Source organism: Cetorhinus maximus, chromosome 3 (assembly GCF_964194155.1).
Source record: "Cetorhinus maximus chromosome 3, sCetMax3.hap1.1, whole genome shotgun sequence".
Lineage (NCBI taxonomy): Eukaryota > Metazoa > Chordata > Chondrichthyes > Lamniformes > Cetorhinidae > Cetorhinus > Cetorhinus maximus.
Window position 1 is genome coordinate 20,674,129 of NC_135881.1, and position 22,767 is coordinate 20,696,895.

The window sequence follows — 22,767 nt, forward strand, 5'->3', positions numbered from 1 at the left end:
AGCCGCTTTCCCTCTCAGGGTGGAGTCGTTGGGCCTGTCCCTGAGCTCTCCTCCCCGTTGGGAAGATCCCATGTTGAGGGGATTGACATGTGGGACCCCAATAGCGGGAGATCCGGGGAAGCAGCGCCCTCGGGCGGCCGTGACCCCGGAAGTGCTCTCCTCATGGTTACTGCGGAGACGCGGCGGTTGGTGGTGGCGGCGACGACGACGGCGGCCCCCCCCCCCCCATGCTTTGAAAGGCAGCCTCAAAACACATCGCTGTTCGGCGCTCGCCAAACTTCCCTCGGCTGATTCAACTGAGCTGACAAACATGGCCGGCCATTTGCCTCCTTGTGTCATTGACTGCGGGACGGGGTGAGTCTGGTGTCCAGGGCAGAATCTGCCGGCGCCTTGCGGGTCGGCCTCGCTGTCAATCACAGCGGATGCCCTGGTGACGGGCGGCGCCAGCGGTTTGGGGGGCGTGGCCGGCGAGCGAAGGGGGCGTGGCTAGGTGGTGCAGGGCGTGGGCGGGGCCAGGCCTGGGGTGGGGAGGACATGTGGTTGTCGTGGGTGGGTGGTGAGGGGAAAGGGGAAATTGTACACTGGCTTCTGTGCCTAGCAGGAACACTTGGAGCTGTTGTTGCATGTGTTAGCCAATCAAGTTAGCCTATGCCAGCTCCCTGTAGGGCAATCCAATCAGTCTGATCCTGGTAGCCTGACCGGTTTCTTCCCTTGAAGCCCATCCAATTTCCTTTTGAAATCATTCATGGTCCCCTCTCCCACACTTGGGCAGCATATCCCTGGTCATTATCACACTATGCTCAAAAAAAGGTTCTTCCTCTCATCCCACCTCCCCCGCACCCCGCACCAATCTCTTGCTCAAAACCTTAAATTATGTGTCCCCTAGCCCTTGTACCATCAGCTAATGGGAACAGCTTTTCTTGTCTACTTTATTTAAACCTGTCACTATCTTATACACCTCAATCAAATCTTCCCTCACTTTCCTTAACCCAACCTTGTAGCTAAAATCCCTCATCCCTGGAACCTTTCTGGTAAGTCTCCTCTGCACCCTATCAAGTCGTCAGCCAATTTGATTCACTCCATGTGATATCAATAAATGGCTGAAGGCACTGGATACTGCAAAGGTTATGGGCCCTGACAATATTCGGGCAATACTACTGAAGACTTGTGTTCCAGAACTTGCCATGCCCTTGGCCAAGCTATTCCAGTACAGCTACAACACTGGCATCTACCCAGCATTGTGGAAAATTGCCCAGGTATGTCCTGTACACAAAAAGCAGGAAAATCCAAACTGGCTAATGCCATCAGACTGCTTTCGATCAACAGTAAAGTATTGGAAAGGGTCACCAAGCGGCACTTGCTTAGCAATAGCCTGCGCACTGAAGCTCAGTTTTGGGTTCCGCCAGGGTCACTCAGCTTCTGACCACACCACAGCCTTGGTTCAGTCATGGACTAAAGAGCTGAACTCCAGAGGTGAGGTGAGAGTGACTGCCCTTGACATCAAGGAGCCCTAGCAAAACTAGAGTCAATGGGAATCAGGGGAAAGTTTTCACTGGTTGGAGTCATACCTAGCACAAAGGAAGATGATTGTGGTTGTTGGAGGTCAATCATCTCAGCTCCAGGACATCACTGCAGGAGTTCCTCAGGCTGGTGTCCTCGGCCCAACCATCTTCAGCTGCTTCATTAATGACCTTCCTTCCATCATAAGGTCAGAAGTGGGGATGTTCGCTGATGATTGCGCAATGTTCAGCACCATTTGCAACTCCCCAGATACTGAAGCAGCCCATGTCCAAATGCATCAAGACGTGGACAATATCCAGGCTTGGGCTGACAAGTGACAAATAACATTCGTGCCACACAAGTGCCAGGCAATGACCATCTCAAACAAGAGAGAATCTGCCGATCGCCCCATGACATTCAATGATATTACCATCACTGAATCCCCCACTCTCAACATCCTGGAGGTTACCATTGACCAGAAACTGAACTGGGCTGGCCATATAAATACTGTGGCTACAATAGCAGGACAGAGCCTAGGAATCCTGCGGTGAGTAACTCATCTCCTGGTTCTCCAAAGCATGTCCACCATCTACAAGGCACAAGTCAAGAGAGTGATGGAATACTGTGCACTTGCTTGGATGAGTGCAGCTCCACCATCCAGGGCAAAGCAGCCCATTTGATTGGAACCCCTTTCACAAGCATTCACTCTCTCCATCACCGACGAACGGTGGCAGCAGTGTGTACCACCTACAAGATACACTGCAGGAACTTATCAAGGCTTCTTAGACAGAACCTTCTAAACCCATGACCACTACTATCTAGAAGGTCAAGGGCAGCAGATACATGGGAACACCACCACCTGGAAGTTCCCCACCAAGCTACTCACGCCCCTGTCTTGGAAATATTTCGCTGTTCCCTCACTGTCGCTGGGTCAAAATCCTGGAACTCCCTTCCTAACAGCCCTGTGGGTGTACCTACACAACAGAGACTGCAGTGGTTCAAGAAGGCAGCTCACCACCTCCTTCTCAAGGGCAACTAGGATGGGCAATAAATGCTGGACATCCACATCCCTTTAATGAATTAAAAAAAAAGGACCCTCGCATCCTTCCCAAAGTGTAGTGCCTAGAATTGGATGCAATAGTCTAGTTGTGGTTTGTGGTTTTTCCTGCTTAAAAAAAAACTGCAGTAAAACTAAAGCAACTCAGCTGGTTGCATTTGTCAATATTAACCATTGTAATAATGCATTTATAACCTTATTTATGATGTCTTTTGTATCTTGTGTTATTTTTAAATTTTTGGCTATCAATGTTTTGCAGTAGCTTTATAACATTCAATTTTTGTATTATACCCAGCATTATCCTGGAACTCCCTCCCTAACAGCACTGTGGGTGTACCTACACCACATGGACTGCAGCGATTCAAGAAGGCGGCTCACCACTACCTTCTCGAGGGCAATTAGGGGGTGGACAATAAAAATGCTGGATTAGCCAGCGGCGCCCACGTCCCATGCAGGAATAGCAAAAAAATTATGGTCGCCTTGATTCTTGAGCATAAAAATCAATACTGACATTCTGAGGGAGTGTTGCATTGCCACAATTGCCATTTTTTGGCTGAGATGTTAAACTGAGGCCCTGTTTTTTCTCTTGGGTGGACATAAAAGATACCATTGCACTATTTCGAAGGAGATCAGGGGAGTTATACCCAGTGTCCTGGCTAATATTTATCCCTCAATCAACACTGCAAAAACAGCTTATCTGGCCACTATCGCTTTGCTGTTTGTGGGAGTTTGCTGTGTGCAAATTGGCTGCTGTGTTTCCTGCATTACTACAGTGACTACACATCGGAAGTACTTCATTGGCTGTGAAGTTCTTTGGCAGGTCCAGTGTTTGTGAAAGGTGCTATATAAATGCAAGTGTTTTTTTTATTTGAGTTTATGTTTGGTTATTAAAATTTAATAATTCTATGAACTTTATTGCCTTTAATTGTACAATACACAGCATTATTTATATTTAATATGGATGTTTTTGACCAATATTATTAAAAGATCTTAACATTTATTTACATCAGAGCTGTTTTTTTTACTCTGCTGCCCTACATTGTTGCTTTAATTTCTGTAAACCATCTCCAAAGTCCTCATTAACTTGTTTTGACATTTTTAGCAGGTTGCTTTTGGAACAGAGTGGTGTTTGTAGCTTTTATGTACAAACTGAACTGTTGTGGTCGCCGCCTGTTAAATCAGTGTCGTTTGTTGTTGTTTGCTGACATGTTTTAATTATCTGGTAATTCAATTTGTGTGATTTTTTTTGAATTGGTAAAATAAGCTATATAACTTTTGAATAAGGTCTGATAATGACATTGTCGATGTCACCTGAAGAAAGGTAAATAATTTGCTACTCATGATTTCCTTTTATGGCTTTTTAAAAAAACAAGTCAATATTTTAATGGCTCTTGGTTTTGTTGTGTACAAATTTGCCACTTCATTTGAAACAAAAGCTGCACCGCCCACCAAATAAATTCGCCAACAGACATAGAGCGCAAAGTGACCAATCGGAACAGTCCAAACCAAAACTGTATTATAGATTTGTTTAGAAGGTTGTTCATTCGGGAGTTAGCCACTTCTGTAAGGAGCAGTGTTTTGTGTGTGCTTTTAGTTCTGGGAGTACATTTGTCTTTGTTTGCTTTCTGCACCATGCACTGACAGAAGCTTTAAAGGCATTTGGGCAAACTATGGACAGTGACCCAAGTCTGAGCTAGCCAAAGGCCGTTGACCTGAAACGTTTACCCTATGTTTCTCATTGCATAGACGCTGCCAGACCTGCTGAGTGTTTTCAGCATTTTGAGACATTATATAATTTCCAAAATTTTGCTTTTTGCTTGGATGGTCTATGCCCTAGTCTTCACCTGAGGCTAATCAAAGTGATCCAAATGCTTGGGTTACATCATCTTCCTTTTGAATTTTATGAGCTCTTTGTTGAGAGAGCAGTGTGATAAAATCAAGAGCTCAGGATTTAATGTGGTACTTTGCGATGATGCTTATTCACTGTGCTGCCTCCTAGTTCTTGGGACAGAGGGCTGAAGCTATTCTGAGAGCAAGAAGCAGCACTAAGTACAAAAGTCAGATGAAAATATCTATCTTTATTAAAAGAAATTAATACTATTAGGCTGGTAGTTCAAATTTCTTGTATGTTTAACTTGCGTATTGCAACTATTATGGGATAGTTGGATAAACATTTTGAAGCAGAGAAAAATGTAGGGCTATGGGGAGAGATTAGGCCTATACCCATTGGAGTTTAGAGGAATGAGAGGTGAGCTTGCCAGGTTGGATGCTAGGAGGATGTTTTCCCCTAGTGAGGGAGTCTAGAACTAGGGACCACAGTTTAAAAATTAGGGGTCTCCCATTTAAAATGGAGATGAGAATTTTTTTCACCTCAGAGTCATTAGTCTGTGGAATTCTCTTCCTCAGAGGCTGGGTCATTAATATATTCAAGGCTGAGTTGCATAGATTTTTGATTGACAAGGGAGTCAAGGGTTATGGTGGGCAGACATGTAGGTGGAGTTGAGGCCACAGTCAGATCAGCCATGATCTTACTGAATGGCGGAGCCGGCTCAAGGGGCCAAATGTCCTAATCCTCTTAATTTTTATGATTGGTGCAGTAGTATAAATATTGGGTTGCCAATGCAATGTGCTGGCCAGCATGATGGGCTGAATGGCTTCCTTCTGTGCAATAATGATCTGTGAATGGAAGAAAAATAAAAATACAACATAATAGTTGCTGGCTGATAAATATATTTGATGTGGAATTGAACAAAGAGCTATTAATAACAGACTCAGCAGTTCACAACTACGTTCAAGAGGTGCTGTGGGCCACCAGAGTAGCAGAATTGTATTCCATCACAACCTGTATACTTATGGCCTGGCATATACCTCACCACCACCACCATCATTAAGGCAGATAACTATCCTTGGTTCAATGAAAGTTGTGGAAGAGCATGTCAGGATGGCCTCAGGCATATCAAAAAATGAGGTGCCAACCTGGTGAAGATGCAATGCAGGACTACATGCATGCTAAACAATAGCAGCTGGATGCTATAGACCGAGCTGAGCATCCCACAACCAACAGTTAAAACTCTGTCACCCTGCTGTGTCTGGTCATTGTGGACAATGAAGCAACTAATGGCAGGGAGTCTTCATGAACATCCCCTCTTCAATAACAGTGGAGCCCAGCAAAAGGCAAGGGTGAAGACATTCAGCTGGAAGTGCCATTGGACATGGTGGCATAGTGGTAGCATCACCACCAGCTGGTGGAATTTAAATTCAATTAATACAACCTGGAATTGAAAGCTGGTCCCCATCATGGTGACCATGAAACTCCCATTGATTGTTGTAAAAACCCATCTGGTTCACTAATGTCCTTTAGGGCAGGAAATCTGCCATCCTTACCTGGTCTGGCCTACATGTGACTCTAGATCCAAAGCAATGTGGTTGGCTTTTAACTGTCCTCTGAAATGGCCCAAGCAAGCCACTCAGTTCAAGGGCAATTAGGGATGGGCAACAAAGTGACATCCACATCCCATTAAAGAATTTTTAAAAATCTCCTGACTTCCTAAAGCCTCTTCACATTCTACAAGGCATAAGTTAGGAGTGTGATGGAAGACTCTTCACTTGGATGAGTGTAGTTACAACAATATCTGAAGCACGACACTATCTGGGACAGAGCAGACCAAAATGATGTTCACCCCATCGATCAGTTTAAACATCCACTCGTTCCACACTGAATGTGGTGTGTACTATCTGTGAAATGCACTGCAGCAAGTCATCAGACCCCCTAAACGTGCACCTTCACAACCTAAAAGACGGGGGCAGGTGAATGGGAATACTGTCACCTCCAGGTTGCATACCATTCAAACTTGGGCAGATGTCCCTGTTTCTCTATTGTCACTGGACCCAAATCCTGGAATTTCCTAACTGAACGCACTTGGGAGTAAATTCACCACATGAACTGTGGTGGATCAGGAGGAATGCCCATCACCACCTTCTCAGGCGCAACCTGTGCTTGGCAATAAATGCCAGTGACACCCATATCCCAAAGAATGCATAATTTAAAAGAGAAGTCTTCAAAGGAATAATTTGTGCTGTTGACAAAATTTGAGGTAAGCAGTGTTTTTTTCCCAGCTGGGTTTCCTACCCTGCATAAACAAACTGCACAATCAAGGAAACTGGACTCAATGTCCCTGTAACACTGCTCAACCTCATGCAGCTATGTATGCACGTAGTGTCACTTATTTTTATTGCCATGCAAGAAATGAACAATAAGAATTCCCCTTCAATCACTGAATAATTTAAAACCCTAAAGTATTTAACTAGGAGTTCTAAGTTTTTTGTGTAATTATGATTTCAATAAAGATTTGTTCAAATCAAATGACTTATGATACCATTCCGAATCAGTGAAGTAAAAACTGGTGGTGAATTAACGTTGCTACAGACGGCACAGCATCTTAAATAAGGATGCAAAGCAGAGGCTTCCATGTCCTTTATGGGAATTTTGCTGCAACCACTTTGCTCATTGTGCCTTTGCGTGCACCCCATCAGCTTTCTATTCTAATCCAATTATATTACATAGAATGTACAGCACAGAACAGTCCATTTGGCCCAACAGGTCTGTGCTGGTATTTAAGCTCTATGAGCCATCTACAATCTGTCCTCAATTCCATCTATTTCTTTCTCCCTCATGTACTTCTCTAACTTCCCCTTAAATGCACCTATTTACCTCAACCACTCCATGTGAGAACAAGGTCCACATTGTCATCACTGAGTAACGAAGTATATCCTGAGTTCTTTCTTAAATGCTTTAGTAACTATCCTATATTTCTGACCCTGAGTCTTTCATCAACTCCACCTCCCACAAGTGACAGCAGCTCTACGTCTGCCCAGCTAACCCCTTTCATAATTTTAAAGGGCACTATGAGAACCCTAGCTTGTCTTTCCTGGCAGTTGTTACATCTCAGTTCTGGAATCAACCTTAAGTATTTTTTGTACTTTCTCCAATGCTCCTTGAGACCTTTTTGTTTGGTAATATGGAGAACAGAAAACGCACTTAACTACACTGCACTTCATTTGCCATTTACATGCTTATTTTACAAGCTTGTTAATGTCTTATGTTTTGCTGCAACCTTCCCTCTAATTTGGAATTGTTTACCAATGTTCTTGTACTAATTCTAATTCCTGAGTCCAAATCAAGTTTTTCTATTGCGTCTTTGAGTAAAGATTTCAACATCACACCTACCACAGATGTTACGCTAACTGGCCTATAGTACCATTTGTTTTACATCGCCTTTTGAATATAGGATTTTCCTTGCCCTTTCGACACATTATTTAATATGTTTATTTTAAGAGTTTATCAAATTATCACTTAAATATTCTGATTGACTTGCTTCAAATAGCAGCTGTATAATGTCTACCAAATTATAATAACTCTTAATGGAAGTTTTTTACTCATTCATGGGATGTGAGCATTGCTGCCTAGGTCAGCATTTATTGCCCATCCTAGTCGCCCTTGAGTAAGTGTTGGTGAGCTGCCTTCTTGAAACGCTATGGTCCACGTGGTGTAGGTACACCCACAGTGCTGTTGAGGAGGGAGTTCCAAGATTTTGGTCCAGTGATGGTGATGAACAGCGATATATTTCCAAGTTGGGGTGGTGTGTGACTTTGAGGGGAACTTGCAGGTGGTGGTGTTCCCATGCATCTGCTGCCTTGTCCTTGTAGGTGGTAGGTGTCACCAGATTGTAAGATGCTGGTTTGGAGAGGGAAGAAATTACCTTTTGAACCTCTCCCTTTTTAATGCTTCTGGCACAAATTTTCAGATTGTGCCCTCTTGTTGCCCACTGTATTGGCCCACCAGTGTAAATGATCTTTCAGGCTTGTTTTTCAGTTTTGGAAACAGGAGTATAGGCCATTCCAATCACCTGTTCTATCATTCACTTATGAATGATCTGTGCCTCAGCTCTATTTATTGTCACTAATCCATTTCCCCTTCCTTTGCCTAACAGAAATCCATCAGTTTTGGAAAATTTAAGTTGACCTTGCATTTTGAGACGTGAGCACCGAGCGCTCGTTTTGTGGAAGAAGTGCTTCCTGGCTTCACTCGTGAAACACCTAGCTTTAATTTTAAAGCAAAATATAGCAGAGTTTACATTTCAGGTAAATGACCTATCATCAGAACAGATCTGATGAAGAGCCATTGACCTGAAACATTAACTCTCTCTTTCTCTATCCACAGATGCTGCCTGACTTCTGAGTATTTCCAGCATTTTCTGGTTTTTATTTCTAATTTCTATATTGTGCTCTCATTCTTTACTCCTCCACCAGAGGAAATAGTTTCTCTTATGTACCCGATTGAATCCTTTTATTAGTTTTGTTATGAGCACAGCCAGTGTTAACTGCTGTGCAAAACAAATCCCAGAGGGAAACTTGCCTTAAGGGCCACACCTTTCTTTTTGTATTCTGAAAACAAGAAGACGATGTACTGATCTCAGCAGTAAGAGTCCAGTAACACTTCTGGGATTTTAAAAGTTAAAAGTAAAAGTTTTATTAACAAGAATAAAAGAAAACTTAAGCACACAAGATTACAGTTACACAATTAAGGTTAGTCTTACAAAACATTCCGCAAAAAGGCACTCTGTTTGGTCAGACCCACAAGTAAAGGCAATGCTCCCTTATAGATGTTAACTATAAATGAAATCCAGTAATATTACACAAGGCAAACTGCTGTAGCTTCAATAAAGGCATACCATATAACCTCTATTCTCTTCCACTCTGTGGCAGAATCCACTTCAGAATAAAACTGCTTGTTGCAGCCCAAGACTTTTCTGGCTTTACTGGATGGCATCTAGGTGGCCCCACCCCTCAAATGGCATCCTTTCCCAGCCTGGAGCTCCAGATATATCCATCCTAAGCTCGCCACAGTAACTCTAAAATACCCTTTTTTTTCCTCACATTTATCTCCAGTTCCATTGTTCTCACGTCTCTTTGAAACGCAAATCCTTCCAAATATAAAATCCTTTATGTCTCTATCTTGTCAATAAAATATACTATCCCCATTACTATTTACCTATGGAACTCCTGAAAGATGCAAACATGTTTCATTTTACCTTTGATATTCAAACTCTCAACTGACCTAAAAATGCAAATGTTAGATCTAACCTATTTACTTGTATCTCAACCTAACACCTCTATCTTTTTCATGTTTTAAACCCCTCAGACAACCTGACTCCTATTAATCTCTTGCCCAGCTTAATTGAACCACACACACACACACACAAATACAGCCTTCTTTACAGAATAACACAATAGCCCCCAAAAATATTTAAAAAAAACATCCATTCTCACATTTTAAGCACCTTAATTAAATCACCCCACAATCTTCTAAATTCAAGGGAATGCAAGCCAAAATGCCCTCATAATTCAATTATATCATGACTGATCTGTGCCTCAACTATTTACCTGTCAAGTGAAGCTTTCAAAAGGGAAATGAATCATTATCTGAAACAGAAAAATTTGTAGGGCTATGGGGAAAAGGCAGGGGAGTGGCACTAGGTGAATTGTCCCTTCAGAGGGCCAGCACAGCCATGATGGGTTGAATGGCCTCCTGTGCTGTAACCAGTCTATGATTTCAAAGATATTTGACACATTAAAAGTGCAAGGGCGTTTCTCGGGTGTTTGCGAAAAGTTTTGGCTTTCTAGCCCAGATCTCTGAATAATAACGCAAAGGTTCTTGTGAGGTTATCTTCGGGGACATTTTAAGCTGTGCCTACTTCCAAATACTTCTAATCCAATTCATTTTTGTATGCATTGTGAAAGACAGTTTACTTTTAAAATGTTGAACTGGTTTATTACTTCACAATTCATAGCTTTTTAAAAAAATTTAAAATCTAAGTGGAATCAATGCCACTACATCCCCAAAAAATTACTTCAGCTGTCATTCTCCCTCCTGGGACTCCATTCTTTCTTCACTAAAACACACACTTTCCCAGTTCCCCCTTCAAAATCTACTTAATTTACAAGGACGCTGTGCCTCTCTGACCTTCACCCTCCAGTTCACAAGCACCAACCGCTAACGAAAATCACAGCAACACTTTTGATTGTGTTTGTTGATGTGAAGAAATTAGGGAACTATTTTCCTCACCATTCACAGCAGTTTTAAGTAAGGAAAGCACTCACTAAGTTGAAAAAGTAAAATTAGTGTTTTCCACGTTTTCTGTCAAGTCAAAAGACAAACCTCCTTGGCTTTTTTTATTTTGAGCTTGTCAAATTGAAACAAAAGGTCCTTGACTTGAGCTATTGCTACCAATTCAACTCTTCATCTGTCAAATGAGTAAAATACAAGCTACAATATAAAACTAACAAGCATCTCTCTCATGCATGGTAGTGTAGTTATGGTGCTAAACCTAGAGATCGTGAGCTGAAATGCCACCATGATAAATTTAAAATTGAATTCAGTAAATAATGTAATTTGTGACCTACGTCACTATGTCAATGGCTGGGGTGGTGGTATTCTTTCACATCTATGGTACGTTTTTAAAAGTATATAAGTTTTGTTGAGTTTCTACTGGTGGCGCACGTCCACACATCACTTTTGATATTGTTGTACGTAACAAAATTCATTCCGCGCATGGATGGAAAATATTAGAGGGAACATTGCACATGGACACCCAGATCCCTCTGTACCTCAGCACTCTGCAGTCTTTCTCTTTGGCAGATGGGACATAATGTGGAAAAATGTGAGGCTGTCCACTTTGGCAGGAAGAATAGAAAAGCAGAATGTTATTTAAATGCGGAATGCTGCAAAGCAGAGGGATTTGGGTGTCCTTGTGCATCAATTACAAAATGTCAGCTTGTAGGTACAGCAAGTAATTAGGAAGGTAAATAGAATGTTGGCCTTTCTACTCCATCCCCCTTGCAATAAAGGTAGGAAGACCTTGTTACCACTGAACAGGACACTGGTGAGACCTCACCGAGAGTACTGTGTATAGTTTTAGTTTCTTAAGGAAGGATATATTTGCATTGAAAGAAGTTCAGAGGAGGGTCACTAGGCTGATTCTTAGGAAGAAGGAGTGCCTTATCAGGAATAGTTAAGTAGGTTGGGCCAATACTGATTAGAGTTTAGAAAGATATAAGATTCTGATGGGGCTTGACAGAGTTGATGTTGAGAGGATGTTTTTCCTTGTGGGGTAATCTAGAACTTGTGCACAATTTAAAAATAAGGGGTCTCCCATTTAAGACGGAAATGAGGAGGGATTCCTCCTCTCAGAGGGTAGTTAGTCTTTGGAATCTCTTCCATAGTGAACAGCGGAGGTGGGTCATTGAATATATTCAAGGCTGGCACTGGGGAACTGCTGGCCACTTGGTTGGGTGGCAGCTCTCAGAAGCGAGACCTCCCCCCGAATGAGGGTGATTAGCCAGACTGATTGAAGACAGTTCCCAATGCCAAGGAACCGTTGATCCGGAGACCCAGGTAAGTCCAAGGTTTTGCTGGAGCCTGGATGGAGGGTCCCGGTAAGATGGGGCTAGGGTTTGGGTTTGGAGGACCAAGGGGTGCTTTGGAATACTGTAGAAGATGTGGCCTCCAGTGGGCACATACCAGCAGTGGTGGGAGGGAGTTCCTTAAGTGGCTCTTGGCCCTTAAAGGTCTCAAATGGCCCAAGGGTGTAAAATTCCAGCTGAGGTGGGTATGTGATGGGCATGGCACCCCTGCCATTGCACCCGATTTCAGGCTCCCTCCGCCTGTCAGCCTGCTTCTGTAGGGAGCCATAAAATTCCACCTTTTGTTTTTCTGCCTTCTCTTTACGAATGTTACATGTTATGGTCACAAGTAAATGCCTGTGCTTTTTGTTTTGAAACTCTCAAATGTCTTGTTATGAAAGAAAATGTATTCATTCTATTATGCTGTATTAAAGCTCAAAGAATTAAGGATCAGGGCAAGTTTGCATTATCAATTTGCTGAAGTCCATGTCCAAATGCAGCAAGACCTGGAAAATATCCAGGCTTGGCCTGACAAGTGGCAAGTAACATTGACCATCTCCAACAAGAGAGAATCTAAACATCGCCCCTTGACCTTAAATGGCATTACCATCACTGAATCCTCCACTATCAACATCCTGGACCAGACCAGAAACTGAACTGTACTAGCCATATAAATACAGTGGCTGCAAGAGCAGGTCAGAGGCTAGGAGTCCTGCGATGAGTAACCCACCTCCTGACTCCCCAAAGCCTGCCCACCATCTATGAGGCAAAAGTCTCACTTGCCTGGATGAGTGCAGTTTCCATAACACTCAAGAAGCTTGACACCATCCAGGACAAAACACCCCACCTGATTGGCACCACATCCACAAACATTCACTCCCTCCTCCACTGTCGCACAGTGGCAGCAGTGTGTACCATCCACAAGATGCTCTGCAGGAATTCACCAAGGCTCCTTCGACAGCACCTTCCAAACCCACAACCACTGTCACCTAGAAGGACAAGGGCAGCAGATAGATGGGAATACTACCACCTGGAAGTTCCCCTCCAAGTCATTCACCATCCTGACATGGAAATGTATCGCCGTTCCCTTCACTGCCGCTGGGTCAAAATCCTGGAACTCCCTAACAGCGCTGTGGATGTACCTACACCACGGACTGCAGTGGTTCAAGAAGGCAGCTCACCCCCACCTTCTCAAGGGCAGCTAGGTATGGGGAATAAATGCTGGCCCAGCCAGCGAAGCCCACGTCCCATGAATGAATTAAAAAAAAATTGTTTCGAAGCTATGTCTTGATGTGGGCATCGCTGGCTAGGCCAGAATTTATTGCCCATCTCTAATTGCCCTTGTTCAGAGGGCATTTTAAGAGTCAACCACATTGCTGTGGGTCAGGAGTCACATGAAGGCCAGATCAGGCAAGGACGGCAGATTTCCTTCCCTAAAGGACATTAGTGAACCAGATGGGTTTTTACAACAATTGGCAATGGTTTTATGGTCAGACTTGTAATTCCAGATTTTTTTGTCTACTGGCACTTTTTTGGGGTTTTCTTTCAGAGCAGCAAAGTGAAACATTCCATTGACTATTTGTGAGTTCGATATTTTAAAGAAAAGTCTGAAGTACATTTTTTTCCCTTTCCCCTTCAGATATACAAAGCTTGGCTATGCAGGTAACACAGAACCACAGTTTATCATTCCTTCATGTAAGTACTATAAATGTCCTTGTTAATTATCACAATGTTACCATTTAACATGTGTTTTGCACAATTTTTATTCTACTGTAATGGTATAAGAATATTTTATTGACGAAGGAGAAGTACAGTAGGGAAATGTTAAATTTTACCTGTAACAATGTTTGCAGAGCTCTAATGTTTTATTTCAGAGGAGCAGATGTATTGTAGGATCGCTCTGCTAGACTGTTGCTACCACTTGGATTAGGTTCTCTTGGAGATAGCCTGACTTACTATGGTCTCTTTCCATTTAGCAATTGCTTGGGTCTCACCGTCTCTATCTAATCCCTAGAAGCTATCTTCTTTAAATCTAATTGTGATTTTGTACTAGTAAGAAAGTTTTGAGTGAACTCCTTTACTGTGAAAACATATATCATGTCTGTGGCATGATTCCCAGGATGTTGGAATACTGTTCCATGGTAGCAGGGTGACAAATTTTATTTCCGCTGTTTTCCCCTACTCCCATCCCATACTGTTCAGTTCACAATCTCCACTCCATTCACATGAGAATGGACTGACGGACACTCTACTTTCAGAAAGGCAGAGCAGTAACAATAAGACCAAGAGCCATTCCTGCACACTGGTCCATTCCTCAAGGCCACACTTCAGAACTGCATTGGTGGAGGCAAGAGAGAAAATTGGCTACTTTTACCTTTCTTGCACAACCTTGAAAGGCTCCTAGTCGTTTTGTGGAATTTAAAAAATAAATGTTAAAACTGCATTTTTATAGCAGCAATACAAGTTCCCAGGGTCGGGGTGGGGGGGGTGGAATCTCTGGAAGAGTGTAAAAAGGGCTTCAAGTTGGCTTTGCATCATTTTTACATTACTGTTGTAATGATGTGGCAGGTAATGTGTGCCAGGCAGATCAAATTCACAAGGGAAACTTGGCCATGCTATCATAATGGTTTTGCAATTTGTATTTATTACGAGAAGATTTGTGTACTGAATTCAGAAGTAATGAGTCCGCTAACACCTTTAGAGATCTTAAAAACTAAATTAAAACATTTATTAACAAAAGAAAAGATTTCAAGCACATACATAACATTCCAGTTACTTAATATTACAAAAAATCTTGAAATTCCTAATTAACCTGACTCCCTATACACTCCCTTTAAGGCAACAGTCCAAAATAGATTTTAAACTTAAATAGTTTACCATAGCACCCACTCGGCAGTGGAATTCCAAAGGATTTTCTCCAACTTTAGTTACTGGACACAGTAGACTTTTGCAAACATGGCTGGAGGTTCCCCCAAGGCTGTTTTACACACTCCTTTTAATTCTTATATGGCCCCCAACATAGCCTTTCATTCCTCTTTATATATGTTTCTCTCTCTTTAATCTGTAAATTCCATTGTTCTATATGTCTTTGGAAATTTACTTTTCCCATAATATAAAAATCTTTCATGTTGCCAATTTGGTCAGTATCTTTTTGGAAAAATATAGCTAATAACCTTTCCCCGTTTACCTTGTTAGTTGTAAATATCCTACCATCCCTTTGAAACCCAAACAACTCCTTCACTTATCTAAAAATGTAAATTTCCTTCACACCCCATATGCTAAGACCTCATCTATGGTTTCATTAGCATTTCAAATGCCTTTTACCCCAACTTCTTTTGATAATTTCAAGCTTGCAGCCTATCTGACGCTAATATAATCACACAGACAGAACCATCTACACTCACACCCATAAGCCTACTTTGCAATAAACCACAATAATATTATGAAAATTATTATAGTTTCGTGACACCATCCAAAACAAATTTCATCCCAATAGACTTCTACTGAAGAGAGAGCCTCAGTTTTTTTTTGCCCTTGTTTTCCACGTTGATTTCTTCTTCCCTCTACATCCATAACCCTTGCTTTTGGCTTGGGTATGTTATTAATTCGTATTCTTGAACCATCAATTTGGTCAAATGGAATTCCTCTTCTTTCAAATTTCTCCCCTCCTAAGTACAGTTTTCTTTTTAAAGAGGGTGTGATGCCTTCACCTGTTGTTCTTCGGTTATGTGCTAGGAAAAAGGCAGGTTATCTGGTGACAACTTGCCCTGGAATAGATATAATAAATACAGTAGTACCTCGCTTAACATTGATCTGTTCAAAGTTTTCTTCATTATAATATCGCCAAAGCATTAGGGAGGATTTTTTTTTCTTCATTCATGATATCGGGGTGTCACTGGCTGGGCCAGCATTTTTTCCCCGTCCCTAATTGTCCTTGAGAAGGTGGTGGTGAGCTGCCTTCTTGAACCGCTGCAGCCCATGCGGTGTAAGTACACCCACAGTGCTAAGATAAAAGCAAAATACTGCGGATGCTGGAAATCTGAAATAAAAACAGAAAATGCTAGAAAATCTCAGCAAATCTGATAGCACCTGTGGAGAGAGAAACAGGGTTAATGTTTCGAATCCGTGTGACTCTTTAAAGAAGTGCCTTTGAAGAGCCATGGAAGAAGAGTCATACGGACTCGAAAAGTTAATTCTGTTTCTTGCTCCACAGATGCTGTCAGACCTGCTGAGTTTTTCCAGCAGTTTCTGTTTTTATTTCACCCATAGTGCTCTTAGGGAGGGAGTTCCAGTATTTTGACCCAGCGACAGTGAAAGAACGGCGATATATTTCCAAGCCAGGATGGTGAACGGCTTGAGGGGAACTTCCAGGTGGTGGTGTTCCCATGACTCTCTATGTTCACTATGACATTGCTCTTGACCCCCTCGGTGACCACAGCACCACCCAACTCGCCTCCCTGCTCTCGAACCATTAATTTGCTGTTTTCTTATCCAGGCAGCAGAGTCCAGGGAGACACACTCTGGGGAGCTTAACTCTAGTTTATACATTCATTCTTATGGGAAAACCTGATTTCCATAACGTTACTTTGCTTAAAGTTGTACCTTTATAGAATGCAACTAGGACATTAACTGTGTTATAGAATGTACAGCAATTTGTGATCTAGTCAATAATTGGGACTGCATTGCTTTTAAAGCACCATAATCAAGGTTTTATAAGTGGGGTGGAAAATTTATTTTTCTTGAGGTGGTGGGAACATAATTTGTATAAATGTATTCTGTAATTTCCTGCTTTGTGAATATATTAGACTAAATTTCATTGCAAGCTCTTGCTGTGATTTTTTAATTTAAATTTTTTAATGTCACCATCTGAGGTTGCTGTTTAAAATAATGCCCACTGATATATTTGTATCTTGGCTTTTAAAGGCAATTTCTCCAGGGAATGACCATTCCTGGATTTTATTGTTGTTACTTACCTCTCAAATGTTGAATGCTTTACATGTTTACCAAATTAGCACAGTTTTTAAAATTACATAATTTACTGGAGAGTAAAATACAGTAATGTCTTCTTACTGTCTCTGTGTATTTAATGCTGCAATATCAAGAAAAGGGTACAATCCATGAATGAATTTACTCCCTTTGACATGATTAACAAGAGTAAGTTTTTTTTATTCTTTCATGGGATGTGGGCATTGCTGGCAGGGCCAGCATTTATTGCCCATCCCTGATGGTTCTTGAACTTGTGAGTGGCTTGTGAGGCCATTTAAGAATCATCCATATTGCTGTGGATCTGAAGTCACATGCAGAGCAGACCAGGTAAGGATGGCAGATTTCCTTCCCTAAAGGGGATTAGTGAACCAGATGGGGTTTTATGATGTTTCATGGTCACATTCACTGATTTCATTAACTGAATTCAAATTCCACCAGCTGCTGTGGTGGGATTTGAATCCATGTCCCCAGGGTGTTCGCCTGGGCCTCTGGATTACTAATTCAGCGACACTACTACTATGCCAGCATCTCCCTGTATTGATCATGTAGCTTCTGGTCTGCTGTAAAGGAACTGTTTGTTTCACGCCACAGTAGCATGACATGCTGTACCTCAAGAAGTCAAGCGAAGGGACATGAACCTGTGGCAAAAGAGAGTGGACATACACAACATTCTTCTAGCCCGAGTAAATAAATATGGTATCACAATCGAACCCTGCATGTGCTGGATGAGTACACTTGAGTGGAGGCTTCCAAAGCATTGAAGGAGAATGAATATGGTCCCTATCAAATTTGTCAGTTCAGATAAAGGTTTAGAAAGACGATCTGATGAAAAAGCAGAAAGTGTGATCTACTGGAAGTTTTTAGTTCTCCATGATAAGGAAGGAAGAGTGCCAGAGGAGATAGGAAAATCTCCATTGCAAGCCAGGTAACAACAACAGAGACAAATGCAAGTTGATGGAATTGACTATATTGCATGAGCTTAGAATAGAGGAAATATTTAAAAGGATGCTGTTGAATGATGTGGGTTTGAGCACTAAGTATCACGTTTGGGGGGTGAAAATGTGAGCTGCAGGAGAGTGATGGCAACCTGTTTAGAAGGTTGGAATGCAAGATTGGATATAGTTCAGTGTGGGAGAGGTGACAAGACCTGGCAATACAGGGAATAGTAGTAAACCCGTGCAGAAGATGTGATTGGTGCAACTCGCCGCCTGATTCCCAAAGCCTGTCCACCATCTACAAGGCACAAGTCAGGAGTGTGATGCAATACTCCCCACTTGCCTGGATGAATGCAACTCCCACAATACTCGAGAAGCTTGACACCGCCCAGGACAAAGTAGTCCACTTGATTTGCACCCCTTCCACAAACATTCACTCTCTCCTCCACCGACGCACAGTAGCAGCAGTGTGTACCAGCTACAAGATGCACTGCAGGAACTCACCAAGCCTCCTTAGGCAGCACCTTCAAATCCACAGCCTTGAGACCCTTGTCTTCAACCATGCTTTTGCTTACTCCTGACCCTCGTTTTCTTGCTCCCTCCTTTCCTACTTCACTACCAATGCACTTTAATGGACTGAAACCTCTCTGTACAGAGTGAACACCATAGAAAATAGAATAAAGGTCAAAATTTGTCAATGATGCGAAACTTGGAAGTGTGGCAAACAGTGAAGATGATCTCTAAGTAGGAAGAATGAGGAGAGGTGATATTAACTATGTATTACAATTTTTTGAAGGGTAGACAGGAACAGAGAACTGGGGTGTATGTACACAGTTATTTAACAGTGGAAGGACAAGTTGAGATGGCTTTTAAAAAATATATTGGTTTGTTGATTTTATGGATGAGCATTAAAGCAAGGAAGCTATGCAAAACCTTTATAAAATACTGATTAGGCCACAGCTGAAATATTTTGGCGAATTCTAAGAACCATACTTCAGAAAGCATAAGGTGTTCAAAATTAAGGAGAACATTACAATACCGAAGAGGGAGGACATCCTAGAGGGCCTATTTGGTTAGAGCTAAGAAACAATAGAGGTACCATTACATCACTGAGTTTATTCTATAGGCCATCAACTAGTGGGAACGCTGTAGAGGAACAAATTTGCAAGGAAATTACAGAGAGGTGCAAGAAATATAGAGCAGTTATAATGGGGGTCATGAATTATCCTAATATTAACTGGGATAGGAATAGCGTAAAGGGCAGAAACCAAGCCTGTATCGAAAGAGGATTGGGAGATTATGACCAGTGTTTCCACAATTTCCACCCTTACTTCCCTCAGTATCCTTGGATGCATTTCATCTGGTCCTGGTGCCTTATCAAATTTAAGTACAGACAGCCTATCTAATACCTCCACTTTATCAATTTTCTCGTGTGTATTTGAGTGAATTTTGTACATCAGTATGAAGGAAGGTAGCATTGCTGGATCTGGCTCTGGGAAATGAGGTGGGCGAAGTGGATCAAGTGTCAGCAGGGAAACATTTAGTGTACATTAATCTTGGTATCATGAGGCATAGGTTAGCAATGGAAAAGGACAAGGGGCAATAATAAAAAAAATTTAATTGGGGAGGACCAATGGGTGAGAATGGACCTGGCCCAGGTGAATTGGAATCGAAGATTGGCAGACAAAACTGTAACAGAGTAAAGAACTGACTTTAAAGAAGAGAGAGATTGGGTACAGTCATAGGCCATTCCCATGTCGGGGAAAGGTGGTGGCAAATAAATACAGAGCTCCCTGGATTGCAAAAGAGATGAACCAGAAAAAGAATGGGTATGACAGATATTGGGTAGATAATGCAAGTGAGAACCAGACTGGATATATAAGAATCAGAGGGGAAGTGAAATAACAAACGAGAAGCAAAGAGAGAGAATGAAAAGAGGCTGGCAGCTAACAAAAGGGAATCCAAATGTCTTCTATAGGCATAAAAATAGTAAAAAGGTTGTAAAAGGAGGAATAGAGTCATTTAGGGATATAAAAAGGGATTTATGCGTGGAGGCAAGGGGTATGGTGGAGGTACTAAATGAATACTTTGCATTTGTCTTTATCAAAGAAGAAGATGCTGTCCAAATCATAATGAAAGGGGAAGTAGTTGAGACACTTGATGGGTTAAAATTGATAAAGAGGAGGTATTAGATAGGCTGTCTGTACTTAAATTTGATAAGGCACCAGGACCAGATGAAATGCATCCAAGGATACTGAGGGAAGTAAGGGTGGGAATTGTGGAAACACTGGTCATAATCTCCCAATCCTCTTTAGATACAAGCATGGTGCCAGAGGACTGGATAATATACCGTTATTCAAGAAAAGGTGTAAGGATGAGCCCAGCAACTACAGGCCAGTCAGTTTAACACAGGTGGCGGAAAAACTTTTAGGGATGATAATTTGGGACAAGATTAAGGAAAGCCAGTAGGAATTTGTTGAGGACAAACAATTTTTAACTAACTTGCTTGAGTTTTTTAATGAGGTAACAGAGGGTTGATGAGGGCAATGCGATTCACTTCCAAAAGACATTTTGTAAAGTACCACCTAACAGACTTGTCAGCATAGTTAAAGACCTTGCAGTAAAAAGGACAGTAGCAGCCTGGGTACAAAATTGGTTGGGGGTGCAATTTCAAAAGTTGCAGCTGACGTGAAACTTGGAAGTACAATGGACTGTGAGGAGGATAGTGATAAACTTCAAGAGGACATATGCTAGTGGAATGGGCGGATGAAATTTAATGCAGAGAAGTGTGAAGTGGTAGGAAGAGTGAGGAGAAGCAATATAAAATAAAGGGTACAATTCTAAAGGGGGGGCCAGGAGCAGAGGGACTTGGGTGTTCGTGTGCAAGTCATTGAAGGTGGTAGGGCAGGTTGAGAAAGTGGTTAATAAAGCATATGAGATCACGGGCTTTATAAGTAGAGGCATAGAGGACAAAAGCAAGTAAGTTAAGATAAACCTTTACAAAACACTGGTTCGGCCTCAACTGGAGTGTTGTGTCCAATTCTGGGCACCATACTTTAGGAAGGATGTGAAGGTGTTAGAGAGAATGAAGAATGGATTCATGAGAATGGTTCCAGGGATGAAGAATTATAGTTAAATGGATAGATTGGAGAAGCTGGGACTGTTCTTGGAGAAGAGAATACTAAGAAGAGATTTGATAGAGGTGTTGAAAATCATGAGGGGCCTGGATAGAGTACATAGGGAGAAACTATCCCCATTGTTGGAAGGATGGAGAATCAGAGGGCACTGATTTTAAGATGATTGGCAAAAGAAGCAACAGTGACATGAGGAAAAACCTTTTTACGGAGTGAGTGGTTAGGCACTGGAAGGCACTGCCTGAATGTGGTCGAGGCAGATTCAATTGTGACTTTCAAAAGTGAATTGGACAATTATCGGAAGAGAAAATGTACAGAGTTATGGGGAAAATGCGGGGGAGGTTGACTAGGTGAGTTGCTCTTGCAGAGCACCGGCATGGATACTATGGGCCAAATGGCCTCCTTCTGTGCTGTAACCAGCCTGACTCAATAATAAAATTGTGAATGGCTTTGATACAGTAAATAAGAAACTGTGTTTCCAGTGGCAGAGGAGTTGGTAACCAGAGGTACCAGAGGGCACAGGTTTGGGGTGAAAGGCTAAAGAACCAGAGCTAAAAACAGAAAATGCTGGAAAAACTCAGCAGGTTAGGCAGCATTGGTGAAGAGAGAAACAGAATTAACGTTTTGAGTCCGTATGACTCTTCTTCAGCGCTAAAGAGAAGTAGAAATATGATAGATTTTATACTGTTTAAGGGGGGGGCGGGGTGGTGGAGTGGTGGAGCAGGTGGAGCAAAATAAAAGGTCAGGGATAGGTGGGAGCTCTGGAGAGATTGACAAAGATGTCATAAACACAGGACAAAGGGAATGGTGTTAATAGTGTTATAGACCTAAAGAAGGTGCTGAGAGTGACATAAAGATAAGTTAGCAGAATGTGTTAACAGCTGAACAAGGGTCAGCACTCTGAAAGCAATACGTAGGGCCATCTGTCACTTGTTTCTGTCGGGTTGTGGGGAAGGGGTGGAGGAGGCAGGAAGGGAGGGGTTGGACAAAAGGGATAAAAAGAAAATAAAAGATAACTAAAAGAACCAGAGCCTTTTTTTTAACATTGTGATCTGGAATGCTCTGCCTGAAAAGGGGTGGTTGGAAACAGATGCAATGGGAACTTTCAAAAGGGAATCAAATAAATATTGAAGTTTATAGCGTTATGAGGAAACCAAGAAGAGAGACTAATTGGACAGCTCTTTCAAAGAGCCAGCAGAGGCACGATGGGCTGAATGCCCTCTTGTGATGTATGATTCTATGCTTCTACGATTTCAGATTGAGTTTGTGCAATTTGTAAGGGCTTGTGCAGGAACAGTTTAAACTTTGAAGGCTGAGAAATTTTTATTTTGTTTAAGATGTCCATCTTTTGAATAGTTGCTTGCACATACATTGCTGTGACAAATCATTTTGATGCACGTTATATTGTTACTGAGAAGTTTGAGCATGTGCGGTCACTTGGCTTTTATCCTTCCCAGTTACTTCTCATTGCCCCTTTAACAAAATCAAAGTTTGTAGCCCCTAAACTGAACAAATAAGATATCAAGTAGTTACAGCTGACTTCCAGCAGTCATGTACATTAGTTGCCATGGTTACTTTGAGCCTTTAGCTTTTTAAGAGGTTGCCAAATTGCAATAACAGTAATGCATTAACTATGTTTAAGTGGGTGTAATTGATTGATTGCTTTCAGCTTTTGACTGACCTCCTGCATTTT

General features: G+C 42.0%; 1 protein-coding gene across 2 annotated transcripts in view; it reads left to right on the forward strand.

Annotated features, from left to right (window-relative positions):
* Window positions 1-228: 228 nt before the first annotated feature.
* actr3b (actin related protein 3B) overlaps window positions 229-22,767 on the forward strand; it is a 92,588-nt gene continuing 70,049 nt past the window's right edge. For both annotated transcript variants that reach the window (XM_078537040.1, XM_078537043.1), the window contains exons 1-2: window positions 229-354; window positions 13,659-13,714. In XM_078537040.1, the coding sequence (XP_078393166.1) occupies window positions 311-354; window positions 13,659-13,714 (100 nt within the window). In that variant the 5' untranslated portion in view covers window positions 229-310. The remainder of the gene's footprint in view (window positions 355-13,658; window positions 13,715-22,767) is intronic.